At 50.4% G+C, this 22,534-nt stretch overlaps 1 protein-coding gene across 2 annotated transcripts in view; it reads right to left on the bottom strand.

Annotated features, from left to right (window-relative positions):
• LOC147888956 (L-arabinokinase-like) overlaps window positions 1-22,534 on the bottom strand; it is a 284,402-nt gene that overhangs the window by 79,084 nt on the left and 182,784 nt on the right. For both annotated transcript variants that reach the window (XM_087393001.1, XM_087393000.1), the window contains exons 19-24: window positions 16,743-16,876; window positions 16,533-16,614; window positions 16,195-16,282; window positions 16,027-16,070; window positions 15,822-15,917; window positions 15,644-15,720 (exon numbers count right to left, since the gene is read on the bottom strand). In XM_087393001.1, the coding sequence (XP_087249127.1) occupies window positions 15,644-15,720; window positions 15,822-15,917; window positions 16,027-16,070; window positions 16,195-16,282; window positions 16,533-16,614; window positions 16,743-16,876 (521 nt within the window). The remainder of the gene's footprint in view (window positions 1-15,643; window positions 15,721-15,821; window positions 15,918-16,026; window positions 16,071-16,194; window positions 16,283-16,532; window positions 16,615-16,742; window positions 16,877-22,534) is intronic.

Genomic DNA, 22,534 nt, shown 5'->3' on the forward strand with positions numbered 1-22,534 from the left:
CCTTCTTCTGCTTCCATTTAGTTCAGCAGGTGTTTTGGTTTGGGGCTTTTTTTTAAAAAAAAAAAAAAAAAAAAAAAAAACACCCCTAGAACACCGTAATCACAAGCTGACACAATTCAGGGTACTGACACTCCGAACACAATTCCCTATACTAGGGAACTCCTGCAATCTGACATGCACACTAATTACGTATTTGACACAGGCATATATATTCAATCCCGCCTTTCCCTATACTAGGGAAACTACTGCATTTTACTCTGACAGAAGCCCACAGGCATATCCTCAAGCATAATCTGTCCTTACTACAGCATTAAAGCCTCATACAGGCTGAATCAAGGAGGGAAAAAAACATGAAACTAAGGGGGTTGAAGAGAGCTTCCTGGTCATCCACGAACAACCACACCCTTTTCTTCCAAGCAGTTCGGGTCTCCAAGTCCTGCAACCTCCACGCTCTGTCTGCCTGTGAATAAAAGCCTACTTTGGTGTCGCGCATCCTCCAGACTGTGCTGCCCACGCCAACCTACGGACTACGTGCACACAGGTCGTTCACGAGCTCACGCATCCACCCGTCACTTGCTTGCGGGCGTCGCCGAATCACCACCTACGGAACATCCAGGCTAAGACTACTTGCTGGCAGGCGATTGACGACAGGCCTTCCCACGGCCCCTGCTCCGTCACCACGCTGTCCACCTTCTGATGGATATCACCTATTACGTATCGCCTATTACGTATCGCCTAGCCTGTCCAAGGTCTTACGCTCCAGACCTGTCCCCATTGGACTCTCCGCTGATCAACGTCGACGGGCCTTACTATTCGTTGTATAAGCAGTCGCTTCACGGGCAGCCAACGATCCTTGACAAATCTTTTCTTCCCTACAGCTCTGATACCAAGTGTTAAACGATTTCTCTATCACAGTCGCTACTGCAGATCACGGGAGTAGCACCTCTTTTGTCCACCCAGCCAAACTGCCAAAACTCAAAGCAAGAGAGAGAACCGTTACGAAATCACGTAATTCCACAATTCTTCATTCTCACAAGCCTTGACAGACCCCAATTCCCTAGATAGATCTAGATGCCACATGTCATCCATATAGGGCCTTTCTAATGCAACATTTCACCCCTCTCTTGGGATGCATTTAATTCCTTGCCCCTAGGCACATTCTTTGCACTAGGCCCTTGGTCTCAGATCTATCTAGTCCGGTGCTATCAGCCCTCACCTAGGACCTTGACATTAATCCCTCCCGATCATTTACATAAAGCGCAAACACATATATTACAAAGATAGATCCTATAAGGGAAATGTCGACTGATTCTTCCGAGGTCATGCTACCTCGGCTAGAGCGTAACAGGGATAGCTTACACTATTGATCCTCTTCCCTCACAAGGGATCCTTCGCACTCCGGTGTCTGGCTTGCTCCACAGGAACTCGTTTTCAGCCTTGGCATAGGGTTCAGATTTCCCAGAGGAGTTTGTGCCCGCTACTTTTGGGGAGCCAGTAATTGGGTTTCCTGTTGACAGGGCTTCTTCTTCAGGTGCCAGGATTCTTTCCCCTGTTGATTTTCCACCACTTGGTTACATCCTCCCGTCGATGAGGATTATTAGTTGGAACATACAGGGCCTAGGTGGCGTCCCACATCGCCGCCGTAGACAGCTGATCCGGGATCAGCTTCATCCAGGTGTTACTAGGAGTTCCATTGATATATTATTTATTCAAGAGCACAAGCTGGATTCTAGAGATTGTGCCAAGTCAGGCAAGTTGCTTTCTGGACATACTTTTTGGTCGCCTGCCTTGGGCACCAGGGGGGGCACTTCTATTTCAGTTTCACAGTCGGTTCTCCCCTTAGTTGTTGGGCACGGAGTCATTATTCCCTCTAGAGCTCAGTGGATTATTCTTTTGATTGGAGGGCGTAAGGTTGGTTTCCTTAACCTGTATGCCTCCAACATTAGAGGGGAACGTGTCCTTATGTGGAAGACTTTGCTCTCCTGGGCCCCCATTGTGGATTCATGGGTGATTGGAGGTGACTTTAACATGGTCGAGTTACCGTCAGACAAAAAAGGGGGTAGAGAAGGCAGACTTCACTCTTTGGAGAGAGCAGCTTGGGATGCCTTCCTTTCTCACTTCTGTGGCAGAGATACTTGGTGTGATGATGCCTTTCTTATTCAGCCACAGTCCCTCCTGTTCTCTTGGTCGAACAGGAGGCAACAGATGCCTATTCATGCACGCATTGACAGATTCTATGTAGATGACTGGGCACTAGACAGAGGTGGATCGGTATGCATTGCTGCTAGGGTTTCCACTTCAGACCACTTCCCTGTTGTGCTGGCTATCTCAGAGCCTCACTTGAGAGGCCGGTCTGCCAGCATCAAGATTCTAGATGCCTTTTACACAGAGGAGGACCTTACAGAGGCAGCCCTACAGATATGGTTTGCTCATGTCCAGGGTGGGCAGCCATATCCATCACATGTAGCCGCTGCCCTTTCTGGTATTAGCGACTTCTACTGCTCAAATGCTTGCACCAGGAGACGAGATATTCTCAGACGTGAGATTGGTGTTCGCCAGTAAATGGCAGCTTTGCAGAGGGAAGAGTAGAAACGGCCTTCAAATGCTTGGATTCAGGAGCGCCTTGCTGCAACAAGGGCTCATCTGCAGTTATTGCTTGATCAGAGAGCAGAGTATGCCTTTCATGCACGGGAGTCCTTCTGGATTCAGATGGGTGGTAGAGTCAATAAACACTTTTTCTCTACTCTTGGCCCTAGACATAGTAGAGAGAGTGTATCCCAGCTTATTGACTCACATGGGGTTTTACAGACAGAGCCTGACGATGTCTTACGCATAGCTTCAGATTTCTATGCCACCCTTCTTACTGCTGATCCTGAGACACACGATAGAGAGGATGCTAGACAGGCCATTTGGCAGAGCATCCCTGTGTTGGTGAATCCGGGTATGCATGTTCTACTCGACGCACCTTTCACCAACACAGAGTTCAAGACTGCACTTTCAGCCCTTCACAAGGGCAAGTGCCCAGGTTCAGATGGCCTCACCCCGTCTTTTTTCATTGCATTTTGGGATATGATTGGAGACTATATTACTTCAGCCCTGCAGGCCATTTGGGACTCTGGCGAGATGCCTGGGCCGCTTACAGAGGGTCTCATCACCTTATCCCAAAAGGAGGTAGCAGAAATTTAGTGTCCCAGTGGAGGCCTATCACACTTCTGGGGACTTGTTACAAGATTCTGGCCAAGGCTATCAGACTCCGATTGCAGCCACTTCTCCCTGATCTCATTCATGACACTCAGACGGGATTTGTGCATGGCAGAAGCAATTTTGACAACATTTTTTCTTTCTGGGAAGCTTCAGAGTGGGCCATGCAGAGTGGCCAGAATCTTGCCATTCTACTTTTGGATTTTGAAAAAGCTTATGACAGAGTAGATTGGGGTTTTTTGGAGGGCACCCTTCTACGCTTTGGCTTTACTGATGCTTGGATCAGAGGTGTTTCCTCTTTGTACAGATCAGCCCACAGCCAGGTACTTATTGGTGGGGTAAGGGGTGAGAGATTTCAGATTTCGAGATCAGTCCGTCAGGGATGCCCCCTTGCTCCTTTCCTTTTTTTGTTCGTGGCCAAAGCTATGAGTATCTATGTTAGATCTCAAGCTGACATCTTTGGGCTGAGACTTCCCATCAGAAGGGAAGAGGAGCTACTTGACAGTGAGTTGGCTGATGACACAGCAATTTACTTGGATGCCACTCCACAGACGCTCACTTCTTTTAGGACAGCATTGGATTTATTTTGCTTTGCGGCAGGGGCGCAAATAAATTGGCATAAATCCAATGGCTTTTGGATCAGTGATGAGGACACTCTAGTTTGGGGGCTTGACATAGGATTCACTTGGGTTCAGAGGGGTGTGCCTATCAGGTATTTGGGCTGCCAGGTCGGCTTGGATATTTCTACCACGCAGCAATTTGCTCCCGTTTTGGAGAGCATCAGAAGGAAGCTTCTTTTTTGGAGCTCAGCCAAGCTGGATCTTGCCTCTAGAGTTGTGGTGGTCAACCAGGTCCTCTTGGCCACAGCCTGGTTTGTTTGTTCATGTTGGTGCCGTTCTAGGGACTGCATTATTCAGCTCAGAAGACCGATCAGAAACTTTCTCTGAAGTGGGCTTGATGGCACAGCAGATGCCTTAGCCAGGGTGGCTTGGGAGACCCTCATCCTCCCTACACAGGAAGGGGGTCTCAATATTATTGATCCAGATTTACAGTGCAGAGCTTTACTTTGCAAGATGGTGGTGCAGGGACTTATGCCAGGGCAGGAACCGTGGAAGGACTTTCTTATCAGCAGCATACAGAGGTGCACACCTTCTTCAGGAGGAGACTGGATGAGCAGTGTTAGATGGATCTTCACCACAGCACACCTCAGGTCACCTTCGTCCCCTCTCATGGTTGCCATTCTAAAAGCTTGGGCCAGTTTCAGAAGCACTCTTCGGAGGATTCCTCCTTCCTCTCGGGAAGAGATTGATAGGCAACCCATCATGTGAAATGACAGTATTTTAGATGATCATGGCAGACCACTGGGTGCCTCACTCTACATGCAGTGGTCCAGGTGGGAGAGGGGACCTGCATCTTCTATGGGGTCTTGGAAAGCTTTCCGCAGGCTTCCAGAGGAGACCAAATCAAGGTTGACAGGACATCTCAGAGGGAGTGCAGGGAGGATCTTGCAGATTGAGGCAGCCCTTCCAGAGATTTGGGTAGACACAGATGATATGCCACTCACTTCCTCCACTTGGGCAGGTACTTTTTCGAGAGGCGGGGTTCCGCTTCAGGTTTTGGCCTTTCGAGATGCACAGGAGGATGCTTTGGTTTTTAGTGTTCAGGATGGTGGCAGATTACTCAGGTCCACAGAGGACATCTTGCTTGAGTCTGCTTTTCAGCCTATCAGGGTGGTAGGCCTTTTGATGCAGGGATCAGATTCAGAGTGGTTCCTAGACCCAGACCCCCGGCTACTCTCCACCAGGTCTTGGAGGCTCTGGCTCTATGGGGGAGTTCCCATCAGGTATTTGCAGTGGGACCCCGGAGAGTGGGAGTGGATTGACGCAGGGCATCGAGAGAAGAGCATCCCCTTCTTTCGTTACACGGTCAGTAATGCCAGGAGATTTCAGCTCAGTAGTAGAGGTTGGAGACCCTCCAGAGTTCCTCATTGGGAGACTTTTGGTATTACTGCGGATCAGCAGAGGTGCTTTTGGAGAAGACTCTGGAAATCCCACAGGAATAGAAAGATCACTATCTTCTTTTGGCTTTCTACCCATGGAGGAATTGCAGTGAACCTTTGGAGGTCCAGGTTCGGAGCCGACCCTACATGCCCTCGATGCCTTTCTGCTTCGGAGTCTATTCAGCATTGCTTATGGGATTGCAGAGAGGCGAGGATGATTTGGATGGGGGTAGCCAGGATTTTCAGTCACTTTGCCCATTCACCATTTTTTATGACATGGGGCTCGGTGGCTTGGCTTTCTCTTACAGGACCTCATGTTTTCTACGAGGGAGTTGACTCCTCTCGGGCCATTTCGGTTCGACGTCATCGGATTGAGTCCTGTTCATTGGATGTGGTACCACACCTTCCTTTTACAGCTGTACATGCCTCTGTGGATACTTCTTGGGAGATTCTAGCGAGCATAGCATCCTGGCATATCTGGAGAGCCAGATGCACAGAGGCTTTGGAGGGTACTCAGGTTCATCCCTTGCACACATTGGCTAGTATCTCGACAGACATCGTACATACTTTGATGGCTGTATGGACGGGTATGCAGGGGGACTCCCGTGCAGCCTCAGCTAGGAGGGCTTCTTTCTTCAGGGAATGGAAGGATTCTAGTTTCTTCTCTGAAACTACTACAGGGTTGAGGTGGCACTTTCAGCCTCAGCCTTGGTTGTTTCCACCTCACTCTGAGGGGGTTTTTTATTTATCCTCATGATTTCATGATGTATTCCGCTTTGAGCTTGCTCTCGCGGGTTTTTTCTCTTACTTAATAGAAGTCTTTTTCTTGGGGGAAAAAAAAAAATGTATCAGACTTGAAATCGAGATGAGCTGCTGCTCCTCCCTGTGAGCTACTGCCCCCCCCTCTCCCTCTCTCAGCCAGCCCCCTCTCCCTCTCCCTCTCCCTCGCTGCCCCCCCTCTCCCCCCTTCACTGCTCCTCCTCTCCCTCCCCTCTCGCCAGCCCCCTCTCCCTCCTCCCTCACCCTCCCTCTCCCCTTCCTCCTCCCCGCCCTCCCTCTCCCCCCCCCGCTGCCCCCTACGTCTCCCTCCCTGCTGCCCCTACCTCTCCCTCCCCGCCCTACCTCTCCCCCACCCGTCAGCCCCCCCGCCCCCCTTCTCCTCCCCCGTTCCCTCCCCGATCATCCCTCCCCCCCCCCCCGCTGCCCCCCTCCCTGCTGCCCCCTTCTCCTCCGCCCTCCCTCTCCCCCACCAGCCCCCCCGCCCCCTTCTCCTCCCCCGCCCCCCTCCCTCGCCCTCCCTCTCCCCCGCCCCATTGCTCTCCCCCTCCCCCATCCTTTCCTCTCCCCGGCCCTCCCTTTCCCTCCCTCCTAACCCGCCCTCCTTTCCTCTCCCCCTCCCCCTCCTTCCTCTCCCCCGCCCTCCCTTTCCCTCCCTCCTATCCCCCCCTGAAGGAGACCCCGCCCCCCCCCCCCCCCCCCCAAAAAAAAAAACCTCCTCCCTCTCCCTCCCCGCCCCCTTCCTTCCTAACTCAGCTCCCCACGCCTCCCCCTCAGCCTACCTCCGTCTCCCCCTTCACTCTATCCTCTCCTTCCCTTCCCCTCTCTCCTACCCTCTCTTTCTTCTTCTTCCTGCGCCCGCGTTCAGGGCGTCCTAGGCAGTAGTTTCACGGACGGAGCTTTTTCAGTGTTGGAATCGGCCTTTTCACATTGATTGGCGAATGGATCCCCATTCAGCCAATCTCTGTCCACCTCCACTGGCCGCGAGAACCGTCATTTTTTCAGAAGACGAGTTGCACTCTAGAAAGATGTGGAATTAGAGGGCTCCACATAACTTTTCGCTCGCATCTTTGGGTCACACCCTTCCAGATCACAAGCTAGGGACTAGATGCTGGCGGCGTTACCAGGAGACCTCGCCCCACACCTCAGGGATATTCGACTTTTGGGACGTGGATTCTTCCAAGTGGTTTTCGACTCCCACGAGTCCACGGCCCTTGTTCTCAAAGCTAATCCCCTGGCTTTGGGTTCGAGGAGGATCTTTCTTTTACCCTACACCTTGGGCTTCGATCCGGTCGAGGAGGACAAGCAGGTCACATCACTGTTCATTAGATTTCCTAGTCTTCCTCAAGTCTACCATCAACTGCTTGCCACTATCGGAGCCACATTTGAAGTGGTCACTGAGATCCCCTTCCTTCCTGGCATGCCTTCTTCCTTGGCAGAGGCAGTCAATGCAGACGGGGTGCCTCATGTTAGGGTATTCTCTCTGACCCTAACATCTTAGATGACCACATTATGCTTCAGCGTCCAGACGGCTCTCTCTTTCGATAGAGAGTCGAGATTTCAGGTAGACAGGACCAGTGTAGGATTTGCAGGACCCTTGGGCACTTTGCTAGAGACTGCCCAAGGAAGAGAAAAAGACCCAAGAGGTCTTTTGGTGCGGCTCCTTCACGTACTACCACGACTGCCCCTAGCACCCTGTACCATGCACTCCAGGACCACCAAGAGCAACAGGGCGCCCTGCTTTGCGCACCCCAGGACCGCCAGGGACAGCAGGGCACCCAATGCCCGCAGCACACCCAGTACCACGATGGAGAGCTATCAGAGCGGCTCCCTTACCTCAGGAGGAGACTTTTGATCCTGTTCAAACAGACGCCTTCCAGACTCCAGAGGTGGATGTTGCTGCAGCCCCAGACACTACAGTTCCACATCAGGAAGGGCCTTTAGATCCACCAGCCCCAGTCACTTTGGTTTCTGACTCCTTGGTTTCTGACCACGAGGGGCTACAGGTACTTCTTTCCCGTAGACTGTTCCTGCCACAGTCAGGACAATCGAGAAAGTGCAGGTGCAAATGAGGGCTCCTGATTCCTCTTCACCCCAGCTACATGCCTCCTCAACCCCCAGCTGCAATTCTGCTGATTTAGCCCTGAAACTGAACCTTATGACTCTGCAGAATCAAATATAACGTGGAAGAACCCTCGTCCAAGCATACGAACATCGGTGAGGTGCCCTGCGAGCTCTCCAAGTTAAGCCAAAAGCATCCAATCCCTAGCCTGTAGCCTGGAAGGGTGGGAACCGTGGATGCAAGCAAAGAGTGAGGTGGCATACTGATGCTCTGAATCTGTCTTGAGCTGCTGAAGCTCGTCTTTGGAAAAGGTAGTTGTAGCCAGTGGAAGCGGTCGAGGATTGGCTGAATGGAAACCCATTTGTCAATCAAGGTGGAATGGCTGACACGAACACGAAGATGCTCTGTCCATCCGACAACTTGTTGCCAGAGAGAGAAAATCTCTCTCTTGTTCCTAGAGGGGTTGAAGAGGAGGGGAGGGGTGGGGGGGAGGGTCAGCAAGGGGGCGTAGGGTAGGGAAGGAGGAGAGGGGGAGGGAAGGAGGGAAGGGGGAGGGAAGGATAGAGGTGGTGAGGCTGAGCCTGAGAAGGGGTAGCGGGAGGGAGGGAGGGGCAGAAGGTAGGGGTAGGGGAGGGGAAGGGAAGCGGGGTAGGAGGAGCAGGGGGAAAGGAAGGAGGGGCAGCGGGGGGTAGGGAGAGAGGGGAGAGGGCAGCGGGGTAGGGAGGAAGGGGCGGGTAGGGGAAGCAGGGGGTAAGGAGGGAGGGACAGTGGGGGGGTAGGGAGAGGCAGGGAAAGCAGCAGGGGTAGTGAGGGAGAGGTAGCGGGGTAGGGAGGGAGAGGTAGCGTGGGTAGGGAGGGAGAGGTAGGCAGCACTAGAGGGAGGGAGGGGAGCGGGAGAGGCAGCGGGGGGGACAGCAGCGGGAGAGGGAGGGAAGGGAGCGGGAGAGGCAGCAAGTGAGGGGCCAGCATCCCGAGCGGAGGGGCTGGTAGGGAGAGGAGAAGGGAGGGAAAGGGAAGGGCTGGGGGAGGGCAGAGGGGTGCAGGACGCAAGGCCCTTGCCAAAAATAGCTAGGTGGCAGGATGCACAAGGCGATGGATTTTCAAAATCCCGCTAGGTTTAAATATTTGAATGTACGTGGCTAGAGAGGTCCAAAAGTGAGAGAGAGGATGGAAGGGTGGTGCGGAGTGACCTTCAACCGCGACATCAGCCCCACTCAGTTGCAGGACCTCCGCCTCTACCTCCAAGTCCGCAATCTCCATGGCCATCACATTCGCACATACGAGGACACACACACCACCCATTTTTGGAAGTTTCGCTCATACCTAACCCGAATCACTCCCCACCAATTGGACCGCTACGCAGTGCTCCAGACGGTCATCTCCACCCACCTCCTCTAACGCGGCTGATCCGAGGGTGGCTCAGCAACAGGAAGGGGGGCATGTTAACATCCACAGAGTACAGTCGCAAAAATGCATGGTAATGAGTGATTAGAGGTGATTAGGCTTCACGATTTACTTCAACGGTCATAGATTGTCTTCGAATGCCATGACTTCTGCAAAAGTTCATGAATGCTGAAGACATGTATTCACCTCCTCTATCTGATCTCATGACTTTGATCTTTCTGCTTGTCTGGTTTTCTACCATGGCTTTGAATTCTTGAAATCTGGAAAACACTTCAGATTTCTCTTTCAGAAAGTAGACTCAACAATATCTGCTGTAGTCGTCGATGAAAGTCAAGTAGTAAAGTGAACATTGATGCTGCGGGTCTGGGCATAATTCCATACATCTGTATGTATCAAATCAAGAATACCTCGTGCACGAGAGGTACTTCTCTACAATTGCCACTAGGTTGATTGCAAGTCTCATGTTGATTGCAAGGAGACTCCACAACTAACGGCTACCTAGCCTCTACAACAAGCTCAATTCGAGTCGCATGGCTCTTAGTCTAGCAAAGCAGTTGCTAGACGGCCGCAACAGAACGCTCTTCACTCCGAGCTTTGGAGCGTCTCCATCAATGCGGCTGGGCTGTACAACGAGCACCAAGCTCTCTCGACTTCCTCGGCAAAGCTCCATGCATGCCTCTACCTTCGACTCACAGGCCTCTTCAACTCAACGAGTGCGCAGCCTCAAGCTCCAACGGCTCCACGAGCTCTGCTTTCAGCACGGACTGCTCATCAACGAACCAAGCTCCTGAGAGCTTCAGTGGCTCTACGCGGCTCTACCTTTCGTCCATCTCCAACCTTAAAGCAAACGGGCCTCCACAAGTGGTGATAGGGTGAACAAGGGGTAAACATGGGGTGAGCAAGGGATGACCTAGGTGTCAACAAAGGGTGACCTAGGGGTGAACATGGGTGATAGAGGGGTGAACAAGGATGACATAAAGGTGAACATGGGGTGAGAGGGGTGACCTAGGTGTGAACAAGGGGCGACCTAGGGGTGAACATGGGTGACAGAGGGGTGAACAAGGTGTGACAAAGGGGTGAACAAGGTGTGGCAAGGGGTGACATAGGCGTGAACATGGGGTGACTTAGGGGTGACATAGGGGTGAGTGAACAAGGGCTGAACTAGAAGTGAACAAGGGAGGTGAACATGGGTGAACAAGGAGTGACCTAGGTGTGTACAAGGGGTGACCTAGGGGTGAACATGGGGTGAACAAGGGGTGACAAGGGGTGAACAAGGGGTGACATAGGGATGAACATGGGGTGACCTAGGGGTGACACATGGGTGAACATGGGGTGACCTAGGGGTGAACAAGGGGTGACATAGGTGTGACCTAGGGGTGAACATGGGTGACGGAGGGGTGAACAAGGTGTGACAAAGGGGTGAACAAGGGATGAACAAGGGGTGACAGAGGGGTGACCTAGTGGTGAACAAGGGGTGACATAGGCGTGAACCTGGGGTGACCTAGGGGTGACATAGGTGTGAACAAGGGGTGACAGAGAGGTGAACATGGGGTGAACAAGGGGTGAACATGGGGTGACATAGGGGTGAACATGGGGTGAACAAGGGGTGACCTAGGGGTGACATAGGGGTGAACAAGGGGTGACCTAGGGTTGGACATGGGTGTGAAGATCGGGTGACATAGGGGTGGAACAGGGGTGAACAAGGGCTGAACTAGGAGTGAACAAGAGGGTGAACAAGAGGTGACAAAGAGGTGAACATGGGTGAACAAGGAGTGACCTAGGTGTGAACAAGGGGTGACCTAGGGTGAACATGGGGTGAACAAGGGGTGACACAGGGGTGAACATGGGGTGACCTAGGGATGAACAAGGGGTGACATAGGTGTGACCTAGGGGTGAACAAGGTGTGACAGAGAGGTGAACAAGGGGTGAACAAGGGGTGACATAGGGGTGAACATGGGGTGACCTAGGGGTGACATAGGTGTGAACAAGGGGTGACAAGAAGGGTGACAGGGGTGAACATGGGTGACAGAGGGTTGAACAAGGTGTGACAGAGGGGTGAACAAGGTGTGAACAAGGGGTGAACAAGGGGTGACAAAGGATTGACCTAGGGGTGAACAAGGGGTGATATAGGTGTGAACAAGGGGTGACAGAGACGTGAACATGGGGTGAACAAGGAGTGAACATGGTGTGAACAAGGGGTGATACCACATCTTCCTTTTACAGATGTACATGCCTCTGTGGATACTTCTTGGGGGATTTTAGCGAGCATAGCATCCTGGCATATCTGAAGAGCCAAATGCACAGAGGCTATGGAGGGTACTCGGGTTCATCCCTCGCACACTTTGGCTAGTATCTGGACAGACACCGTACATACTTTGATGGCCATATGGATGAGTATACAGGGAGACTCACGTGCAGCCTCAGCTAGGAGGGCTTCTTTCTTCAGGGAATGGAAGGATTCTCCTTTCTTCTCTGAGACTCCTACAGGGTTGAGGTGGCACTTTCAGCCTCAGCCTTGGTTGTTTTCCACCTCACTTTGAGGGGGTTTTATTTATCCTCATGATTTCATGATGTTGTATTTCCGTTCAGAGCTTGCTCTAGCGAGTTTCTTTCTTACTTAATAGAAGTCTCTTTTTGCAAAAAAAAAAGAAAAAAAAAGTATCAGACTCGAAAACTAGTCTAGACCCTCAAAATTTAGAAGTGAGTTATCCTAGACTGCTGCTGCTCCCCGCTCCTCCTGCTGCCCTCCCTTCAACTCCCCTCCTTGCTGCCTCCTCCCTCCCCTCCCTCCCTACGTGCTGCCCCTTCCCTTCCCCTCTCCTCCCCTCCCCTTCCCCCCCCCGCGCTGCTGCTGTAGCCCCTCCCCCCCATGTTGCTGCCTGCGCTGCCCCCCCCCGTGCTGCTGCCTACGCTGCCCACCCCCCGTGCTGCTGCTCCCATGCCCCCGCCCCCCCCCCCCCCCCCGCGCTCCTACTTGCACCTCCCCCCCCCCTGCTTGTCTACTCCCCCCCTTCCCTCCCCTCCTCTCCCCCCCCCCCCCCCTTCTCTCCTCCCCTCCCTCTCTCCTCTTCACTCCTCCCCTCTCCCTCCTGCTGTCCCCTTCCCTTCTCTCCCCTCCCCCTTGCTGCCCTCCCTCTCCCCCCTTCCAGCTCCCCGTTCTTCTACCTCCCTCCTCCTTCAACCTACCCCCTTCTTCTTCTGACTTGCTCTCTCTCCCCTCTCCCTCCTTCCTTCACCCTCTCCCTTCAGGTGTACCCCCGTTTTTTTGGGGGTCTCTTGGGCATCAGGAAACCAGACGGAGTTTTTTTTGTAATTGAGTCGGCCTTCCCCACCTCCATTGACAAATGGGCGCCCATTCAGTCAATCCGTTACCACACACACCGGCCGTGAGAACCGTCACATTTTCAAAAAACGAGCTGCAGCAGTTGCAAAAGGACTTGGAGCATGAGTGTTCCATGATTCTCTTCGCACGCATCTTTGGTTCACACCCCTCCAGATCACACGCTAGAGATTGGATGCTTGCGGCGCTTCCCCAAGAGCTCGCCCCCCACCTTAAGGATGTTCGTTTGTTGGGACGAGGTTTCTTTCAGGTGTGCCTAGATTCCTTGGACGTCACGAGAGACTTGCTACAGGCTGGGTTTCTATTTCTAGGCTATATGAGGATCTTTTTGTTTTCCTTTCAACTGGGCTTTGACCCAGTTGAAGAGGACAAGCAGGGAGTTTCTGTTTTCATCAGGTTCCCTGGTCTCCCTTCAGTTTATCACCGGCTTCTTTCAATTATTAGCAAGAGGTTTGGTGTAGTAGCAGAGATCCCCCCTCTTCCTGGCGAGCCCTCTTCGGCCGCTGAGGCGGTCAGGATGGATGGGGTACCCAGGGTTAGGGTCATTGTCCAGGACCCTATTATTTCAGATGACCACATCACGCTACAGCGACCCGATGGGTCATTCTTCCGCCAGATATTTGAGGTTGCAGGTCGGCAAGACCAGTGCAGGATTTGCAGATCCTTGGGGCACTTCGCCAAAGATAGCCCAAAGAAGAAAAAGAGGCCAGAAAGTAACCAGCTCGTACTAGCTTACGACAGAGAGCAGGACCAAGACCTACTGCTCCACAGGCACCACCTCAGACATGGGCTCCCCCTCCTCCTTGGGTTGCTCGAGTCCCTCCTACACCCCGCACCACCTCTGGCCCACGGTGGGTTAGGCCCTCTACTTCAGATCCTACTTCCATCGCTTCGGAGGCTATCTCCTTGGAGCCTCGAGAGGCTAACACCTTGGAGCCTAGTGTTCAAGAGCCTTCTCCCACTCCAACCTAGGATCAGGTTGTACCTCCCTCAGTAGCTAGGTTGTTGGCACCTCGTCCGCAGCACTTCATCAGGACCCAGTATAGGTGCCTCCTTTTGTGGATAGAGGGAAGGGGGTCTTACATTCTCTCCCTGCTTCGGTAGGTATCCTTCGGACCCCCTTCCCAAGACTAGCTCATCGGAACTCCTTTTCCGCTCCTGAGGACCTCTTTGACCTCCCAAATGATGATTTTGTACCTTCCACTTTCGAAGAGCCAGTTATTAGCATCCCTATTGAGAGATCTCTCTCTCTCTCACTTGTGGACTTTCCTCCCCTTGGACCTCGTGTGTATGGCAGGAGGTCAGCTCTGATGGAGGGTTCTTTTTCCACCACCAGGTTGGGTAAGGTATTCCAACCTGCTTCCTCCCGCCGATGAGGATAGCCAGTTGGAATATATAGGGATTGGGTGGCATCCCTCATCGCCGTCGCAGACAGCTGATCAGGAATCAGCTCCATCTAGGTGTGTCAGGTGGTTCCTTAGACATTATTTTTCTTCAGGAACACAAACTGGATGCCAGAGATTGCTCCAAGTCAGGTAAGCTGCTTTCAGCCTGGACTTTTTAAATGACTTGGACATGACTAAAACAGTACATGACTTGGACATGACTGGAGTAGTACATGACTTGGACATGACTGGAACAACACATGATTGGAGCAGTACATGACTTGGACATGACTGGAACAATACATGACTTGGATATGATGGGAGCAATACATGACTTGAGGAGTACCAAGCCATGACCAACCTTGGTCAAAGCTGACCAGAGTGAAGTACTGGCGCACTCGACTGTAGCAGCAGTTAAGAGAGTGCATAGGTGGTATACATGTTGGTGTACATGGGAAGCAGTCCAGCAGTTAAGAGGTACAGGTGGTGCACCAACCCTCGCCACCAACTAGTGTTAAGTGCACATGGAATTGACAGGAGTACACATGGAGTACTTTGACTCATTGACTAAGAAGAGGTTGGAGAGTTGCAAAAGCCATCAAAGGAGGAAGCGGCGGAATGGCTAAGGATACAGGAAGACAACCACTAGGAGGGAGGGAAGGGGATTTCCAGCGAGGAGGAGCAGATGAGGGGAAGGTGAAAAGGAGAAAAAGGGGAGGAAGGGAGCATTGGAGGGGGTGCACTCCAGCATAGGCGCAGAGGGCGTGAGTGAGAGAGAGAGAGAGGCTAGAGTCGAGAGCTCGCCTAGTGTGTATCTTCTCCTGGTGTATCAGTCATTTGGTATAACTCTCATGAGTGCATGATTCATTCCTTCTCATGAACTATGCTTCTTCCCATCTCTGCTCGCACCTCTAAAATCTCTTCCCATTGTGGTCTCCTCCCCTCCTCTCCCTTCACCTGGTATAACAAACCCTATGTCATGTGGTTGGAATTCTGTTCCGTTCATGTCAAGGGTTGGCTCTTGTGATTTCTTGCCGCTTTAGTCTTCCTGCTGCTCACATCACTCCTACACTTGTACCGCACACACATTGTTGACACCATTGACCAGCACTCACCCCACACACCATCTGTGACACCCATGGCACGTCGTGCTTGCTTCTCGCACCGTGGCCCTAGGCCTCTGGTAATACTTCCGGAAGTGGTAGGGACCCCCCCCCCCCCCCCCCCCCCCCCCCCCGACAGCAAGCAACATAGGAGTCCTGCAGCACTAACTCTGGCAGCTTTGAGCTCAAATCATCATCACAAACATCTCAGATCCATGAAAAGATAGACATATTATCTCACAAAACACTCAAAAGAAAGCATTGAGACAAGGAGCTACACATGTTACAGTGGTTCTCAACAGTGCGCAAAAATCTACAGACGTATGATTTTAAATAAGGACATAAAAGATTGGAGATCAGGTTAATATATACCTATGCCTAATGCCAGAATCAATTCCCCAAAAGCGCAAGTGACTAGGGATATTAATATGCTCTTTCACTTCTGCAGGCTGTTTCACAACACAATAAAGGATATTTAAATTATGAAAGTTCGACCATGAAGGTAAAATATAATGATTATGGAACATTTCTGGAAAAATAAAGCCAGTACCTGGCACACCATAGCAAGCAGCTTGTATGCCTCACCACAAGCAGATGCCATTTGATCCATCACGCCACAAGGAGCTCCCACAATATGGTTCTCCACCTAAAAAGAACAATTCATTCCTTGAAGAAAATTAAAGTCTAAGGCTGATCTCATTGTGATTTATCTAATTTTAATATCTTTGTTGTTGAAATTCAGTAGTCTAACCAACCTTTTGACAAAGAACTGCAACTTCTCTGGATGAAATCTTCAAATCTGGAACCAAGAAACTCCAATTACAGTAGAAATTAAGCACAAAATGAATACCAGGATGGTGATGTGATATCTTTAATAGCCATTGTTACTTTGTGCATGCTTCCACAGAATTACAAAAACTGACCATAAGCAGCAACAATGGCAGACATTGTTGCGACCTCCAAAGCAGCAGAAGAAGAAACACCCTTCCCTTCCGGTACTGCAGAAGAGACCTGCAGAGTACATTAAATCTTCACAGAGATATCCCATTCCACAAACCAAAATTAATACTCCATAAAAGTCTTCAGAATCCGTAGTTTTAACATAAAATAAAAACCTGACAGTAAGGTGTGAATTAAGACTCTTACTCTCAGAAAAGTGCAGGTGTGAGAGCAATTCAATGTTAGTTTTGTTTGCTACAATGATGGTGGAAATAGTTCAGATGACAAACATTCTCAAAGACACCACTTGTCTTTAGGTTACCAGTATGTTCATGCCATCTTGAAAGCGCAGTCCTTTCTCATGCATCAGCACCAAAATAGTTCCTGCAACATATGCTGCCCACCTTTCATGGCGAGAGTCTTGAATTCAGACTTATTTATAGCACAATGAGGTTTTCAATATTAGCAGCAACATTGCAATAAAGTGCCAATAACTCTGGTATAGTATTGCAAGATAACAAATACTGCGTACTTTTGTGAAGGATCTTTTTCAAAGAAAGCCCTGGCTTTATCATAAGTGATGGGATTTCCCTCAGGATCTAAAAAATCAGCAATGTCCATGTCAAAGGTTGGTGCCCTGTTGCTTAACTCTGAACCCAATGATACCTGTATTCATGGAAAGGAGAATACTGGCTACAGGATTTGCATGATGAACAAGGTTAAAACATGGAAACAACATCCAATGTAAACGACACTTTGGATCATTGCAATGAATTAGAGTGCATGTCTTCTCAAAACCGATAATGCAAAACTCTGATAAAATATTAGGTCACTTAAAAAAATTTACAGCAAATCATATTTATCCTACTTGTAACTTTTTTTTCAAACTTCTTCAACATTGCACACACCGAGCAGCTAGAGCAAAGGAAGAAATCAAAACACAGCACACCATCCCTAGCTTGTGTCTTGGTTGGGCACCATTTCCCCCTTTACTGGTGTCCCTCCCCTTCCTTGGCTACTTCATCCTTTAGTGCACTATACCGATTGCAATATCATTATGTTGAACGAGAGAATCTCCTTGAGTAAGCTTGGGGGCACTGGCCTCTTATCCTTGTGGCTATTAAAGGGAGTCTAATGGGTTCAACAGTGATAGCTGTCTCAGGTGGGGGCTCGTACTTTTTGGAAGTACTCACGCGGGCGCACGTTGAGAGGCGACGCAGGGCCCTGTTTCCAGACGGAGAAGTTGACGTGGCTTCTGTAACGAGGTGTAGGTGATGACTTGCCCCAGCTGACGTGGCAGTGTGGAGCTAATGCTGATGTGGCAACACATGCAGGGTGATGACATGGTAGGACACGTGGCGGCCAGGTGGCAGACCTGGGTCAGTGCAACCCCTGTCAACATTAACTACAGTTAGTCAACCATGGTTTGGTTGACCTTTGGTTAAGGGTCCAGTCAGTTTGATCTAACCAGACCAACCTGGTTAAGAGAACTAAATCACTCTGTTAGACTCTAGTCTAGTTGACCAGACTGGCCCAGCTAAACAGATTCCAGTCTGGTTCAGTTACTTCAGAATCTAGCCAATCTGGTTAGAGGTCTAGTCACATACTAACCAGACCAGAACCAGTCAGTCTGGTTAGTGTAACCAGCCGGTTACCCATCCAGTTACTGTCAAAAAAGAAGAAGAAGAAGAAGACAGTTTTTCCTGTCAGTTTTCACCTGTCAAAAGGTACACTGTCAGTACTTTATCTGTCAGAAAAGCAACAGAAAAAGCAAAAAAATCAGAGATTTTGCACAACTAAAGAAATGCATGCCTTTGTGCTCAGAAAAGGGAATCGATGCATTCTCAGTGCTTTTTGCAGCAGCCAGGAAAGGGGCAATACAGTTGTTGATGCTTTGGCAACCTTGTGGGTTTATGCTTTGAGTTGACAGCCCATTACTGGTACAAGTTGTGAATGCAATACACCTCTTGCTGAGGTATTTCTTTTGGGAAAGCAAAGGTTGAGTGCATCAGTTGCTTACACTGTGTGTGTGAGAGAGTTGCAATTCTCAGATTTTGGTTGCAGAAATGGCTTCACAGCAGCATGCCCAATCATCCCATGAGGGAATGGCAGAGTCTGACCAGGTGCATCAGGCAAAGGCTATACAGATAAATAAAGAGAATGCCTACAGAGAGTTGATTACTTAGTTGGGAGAGACAACAAGCGACCCCTTGTTTCACAGGATGGTACAACCTCTCTTTGAGGAAAAACCAGAGAAGCCTCCCTCTGGAGTAGATCAGGAAGAAGTGGTGGGCAAAAAGAGATCTTTGAGTTCTACTCCTCTTTCCACAGATGATACATTGGGAAAGAGTAAGAAGTCTCGCCATAAGGACAGCAAAAAGAAGTTTCGCTGCTGCTGCTCCCCACTGCTCCTGCTCCCCTCCTTGCTGCCCCCTCCCTCCCCTCCTTGCTTCTCCTCCCTCCCCTCCCCTCCCCTCTTTGCTGCCCCCTCCCTCCCCTCCCTCCCCTCCCCCCCAACTCCCCTCCCTCGCTGCTCCAGCCCCCCCCTGCGCTGCCTCCTCCCCCGCGGCTGCCTCTTCCCACCCCTCCCTCCTACCTGCTGCTCCCCCCACCTCCTCCCTCCCCTCCTTGCTTCTCCTCCCTCCCCTCCCCCCTACCCCCCGCCTTCCCCCCCGACTCCCCTCCCTCACTGCTGCAGCCCCCCCCCACGCTGCTGCAGCCTCCCCCCGCGCGCTGCCTCCTCCCTCCCCTCCCCCCTACCTGCTGCTCCCCCCGCCCTCCCCCCCCCCCCCCCCCCCCCCCCCGGCGCTCTTTCTTTGCCTCCCCCCACCCCCCTCCTCCACTCCTCCTCTCCTCTATCCCCCCCTCCTCTCCCTCTCCCTCCTCTCCTCTTGCTGCCCCCCCTATTTGCTGACTCCTCCTCTGCTCATCCTCTCTCTCACTCCTTCCTTTCACCCTCTTCCCTCATCTGGAGTACCCTTTTATCCTTTAGGGGTCTCCTGGGCTACAGGAAAGCGGACGGAGTTCTTGCTTGTGTTTGAATCGGCCTTTTCCACCTCGATTGACGAATGGGTTCCCACTCAGTCAATCCGTTACCGCCCACACCGGCCACGAGAACCGTCACTTTCTCAAAAGGTGAGCTACAACAATTGCAAAAGGATTTCGAGCATGAGTGTTCCACGACTCTCTTCGCATGCATCCATGGCTCCCACCCCTCCAGGTCACAAGCTCGAGATTGGATTCTTGCAACGCTTCCTCAGGAGCTCGCCCCCCACCTTAAGGATGTTTGTTTGTTGGGACGAGGTTTCTTTCAAGTGTGCCTAGATTCCCCGGATGTCACGAGAGACTTGCTACAGGCAGGGTTTCTATTCCTAGCCTACAGGAGGATTTTTTTTGTTTCCCTTTCAACTGGGCTTTGACCCAGTTAAAGAGGACAAGCAGGGAGCTTCTGTTTTCATCAAGTTCCCTGGTCTCCCCTCAGTTTATCACCGGCTTCTTTCAGTTATTGGCGAGAGGTTTGGTGTGGTAGCAGCCTTGCGAGCCCTCTTCGGCTGCTGAGGCGGTCAAGATGGCTGCAGAGGTGCACACCTTCTTCAGGAGGAGACTGGATGAGCAATGTTAGGTGGATCTTCACCACAGCACACCTCAGATCACCTTCGTCCCCTCTCATGGTTGCCATTCTGAAAGCTTGGGCCAGTTTCAGAAGCACTCTTCGGAGGATTCCTCCTTCCTCTCGGGAAGAGATTGATAGGCAACCCATCATGTGGAATGACAGTATTTTAGATGATCATGGCAGACCACTGGGTGTCTCACTCTACATGCAGTGGTCCAGGTGGGAGAGGGGACCTGCATCATCTATGGGGTCTTGGAAAGCTTTCCGCAGGCTTCCAGAGGAGACCAAATCAAGGTTGACAGGACTTCTCAGAGGGAGTGCAGGGAGGATCTTGCAGATTGAGGCAGCCCTTCCAGAGGTTTGGGTAGACACAAATGATATGCCACTCACTTCCTCCACTTAAGCAGGTACTTTTACGAGAGGCGGTGTTCCGCTTCAGGTTTTGGCCTTTCGAGATGCACAGGAGGATGCTTTGTTGGGATATCTCAAGGTGTATGCCTCAGGCACACCTTATGTTTCTATGTGTGAGTGCTAGAGGCACAGTTAGGTGCCCACAAGCACAGTTAGGTGGTGGAAGAGCCACATAGGATGATTGAGAGAATCTAGGAGCAGATTGAGGAGATGATTGTGGAGCTCTGAAGTCATCAGTGATGTCAGTGAGCATGTATGAGGTGCCTACTTAAGGACCTCACTCTTCTTCATTCTACAAGCAAGTAATGCAAGTATTCTGAGTTTGTGTCCACTCTTTGCTTTCCTTTCAGCTTTCCAACATGGTATCAGAGCCCTTTGATCCCCCTTGAGCCCATTTCTGCCACATCATCATCTTCTTCTTCTCCATTTTCCTCTTTCTTCCCAAAATCTTTGAGAGCTTTGTTCTCCACCTACAAACGACCATTGCCCAAACCCTCTGAGTTGGAAACTCCTCTAGTATGGGTGAGCTTCCACCTGCAAGCAATTGAAAAAAAAACGTCTGTGGTGGCTGCCATTCTCCAAACAGCGAATTTCTTCTGTTGCCCAATACTCCCTGCCTGCTCCGCCATTGCCTAAGCCCTCTTAGGAGTAGATGGGCGACCTCAAGACGAAGATTTTGAGCCATTTTTCAGGTCATTTGGTTCAGTAACGAGGGAGAAATCGTCAAAACTCAGGTTCAGCCTGTAGCAACTCTCCCGGGCAAAAGTGCGCACCATTTCGTCCAACCTCTGTGCTGGACCCTCTCTGGTATATGAGCTTTCTTTTGCTTCAGAAAGCCCTCTTTTCCTGGCTTTGAAGAGTGAGCTACAAGCCCTCCAAGTTCAGCCTTTTGGTTTTGACAGTTTTGGACAAGTTTTTGAAGATGATGCTACATAAAATGCTACTCTAGCATTTCTGGTTTTTTGAAACTTTCAATAACTTCAGTACAAGTGTGGCTTCAGTTTTGTTTTGAATTGCTAGACCTGGTTTTGATTGGAAAGTATTCATTTTAGCCACTTCTATGAAGCATGTAAGCAGAAGCATCATTGATTGAATATTAGTCACTAGTCTTTGCTACATCAAGTGCTCATATTTTGGAAGTCTTTCAGTTATTTTTTGCCTTGTAAGAGAGATAAACACTGCCCAATATCTGGGTTAGACCCTCTCATGGCTACCCTATTGAATGTAGAGAAGTTCAATGGAAAGGGCTTCCACACATGGCAGATGAAGGTGAAATTTGCATTGATGAGAGAGAACTTATGGGGACTTGTCAAACCTACTCCTACCGCTTCTTCTACGGCCTCCAATGCTGGAGAATCCTCAACTCCGACACGACCGGTAAGGGATCCAGCTAGAGAAGAAAAAGCATATGGTATCATTGCTCTTGCTTTAGGAGATGATTATATTCACCACATCTCTGATTTAGAGTCTCCTTCAGAAGCTTGGCAGAAGCTTGACATGATTTTTGGTGCTAGCTCTCACATCTCTAAACTATCACTTAAAATCTCTTTCTTTGAATTGAAGATGGCTAGTGGTACTACTTTAGCAGCTCATGTCAACTATATGCGGAGTCTTATGACTCAATTATTCTATCAACTCTCCTATTACTCCAGATGATGCTATGGCAGTGTTACTTAAGAGTATGCCTGAAGATTATGATCACATAGTTACCACTTTGAAAAATCTTCCTAATCCTAATCTTGAAGGTATTATCTCTGCTCTCCAAGAAGAAGAAAGGCATATGGAGCTCAGGAAAGGCAATGACACTGTTTATGCTGTAAAAGTCCAGAAGGGCAAGTATACCCCTTGCAATCACTGTGGAAAGACAAATCACCTTTCAAAGGACTGCTTTAAAATTAATCCATGCAAGCACTGTGGCAAGAACAACCATAATGAGAAGTTTTGCAGAGCCAAAGCAAAAACAGAAAATGCAAATCTACTTTCAGTTAATGAGCCTCCACAAGATGAGGCATCCTTTGAAGATTATGCATTTTAAAACATCTCTATGTATGCTCCAGATCTCTCTTTTTATGTCAAGGTACTCAGCCTGGATAGTCCTCTAAAATGAATGAAAATAAACTATTGTGTTTTGTGTGTTTTGTAAACACCTCTGGTCACCTTATGATGTAGGCCATGTGTATGTTTTACTCCATGGTACCTCCTGCAGACATTGTGTGCATGTACATGCAGGGGAGATAACCATTGGAAGGTCTTTCTATATCCCTTTTGTTTACCTTACACCCATGGGAACCCTGGCTAGC

This window comes from Dipteris shenzhenensis, chromosome 21, assembly GCF_047967505.1.
Source record: "Dipteris shenzhenensis isolate YYH24624 ecotype China chromosome 21, Dip_SZ_1.0, whole genome shotgun sequence".
In the NCBI taxonomy this organism is placed as follows: Eukaryota; Viridiplantae; Streptophyta; class Polypodiopsida; order Gleicheniales; family Dipteridaceae; genus Dipteris; species Dipteris shenzhenensis.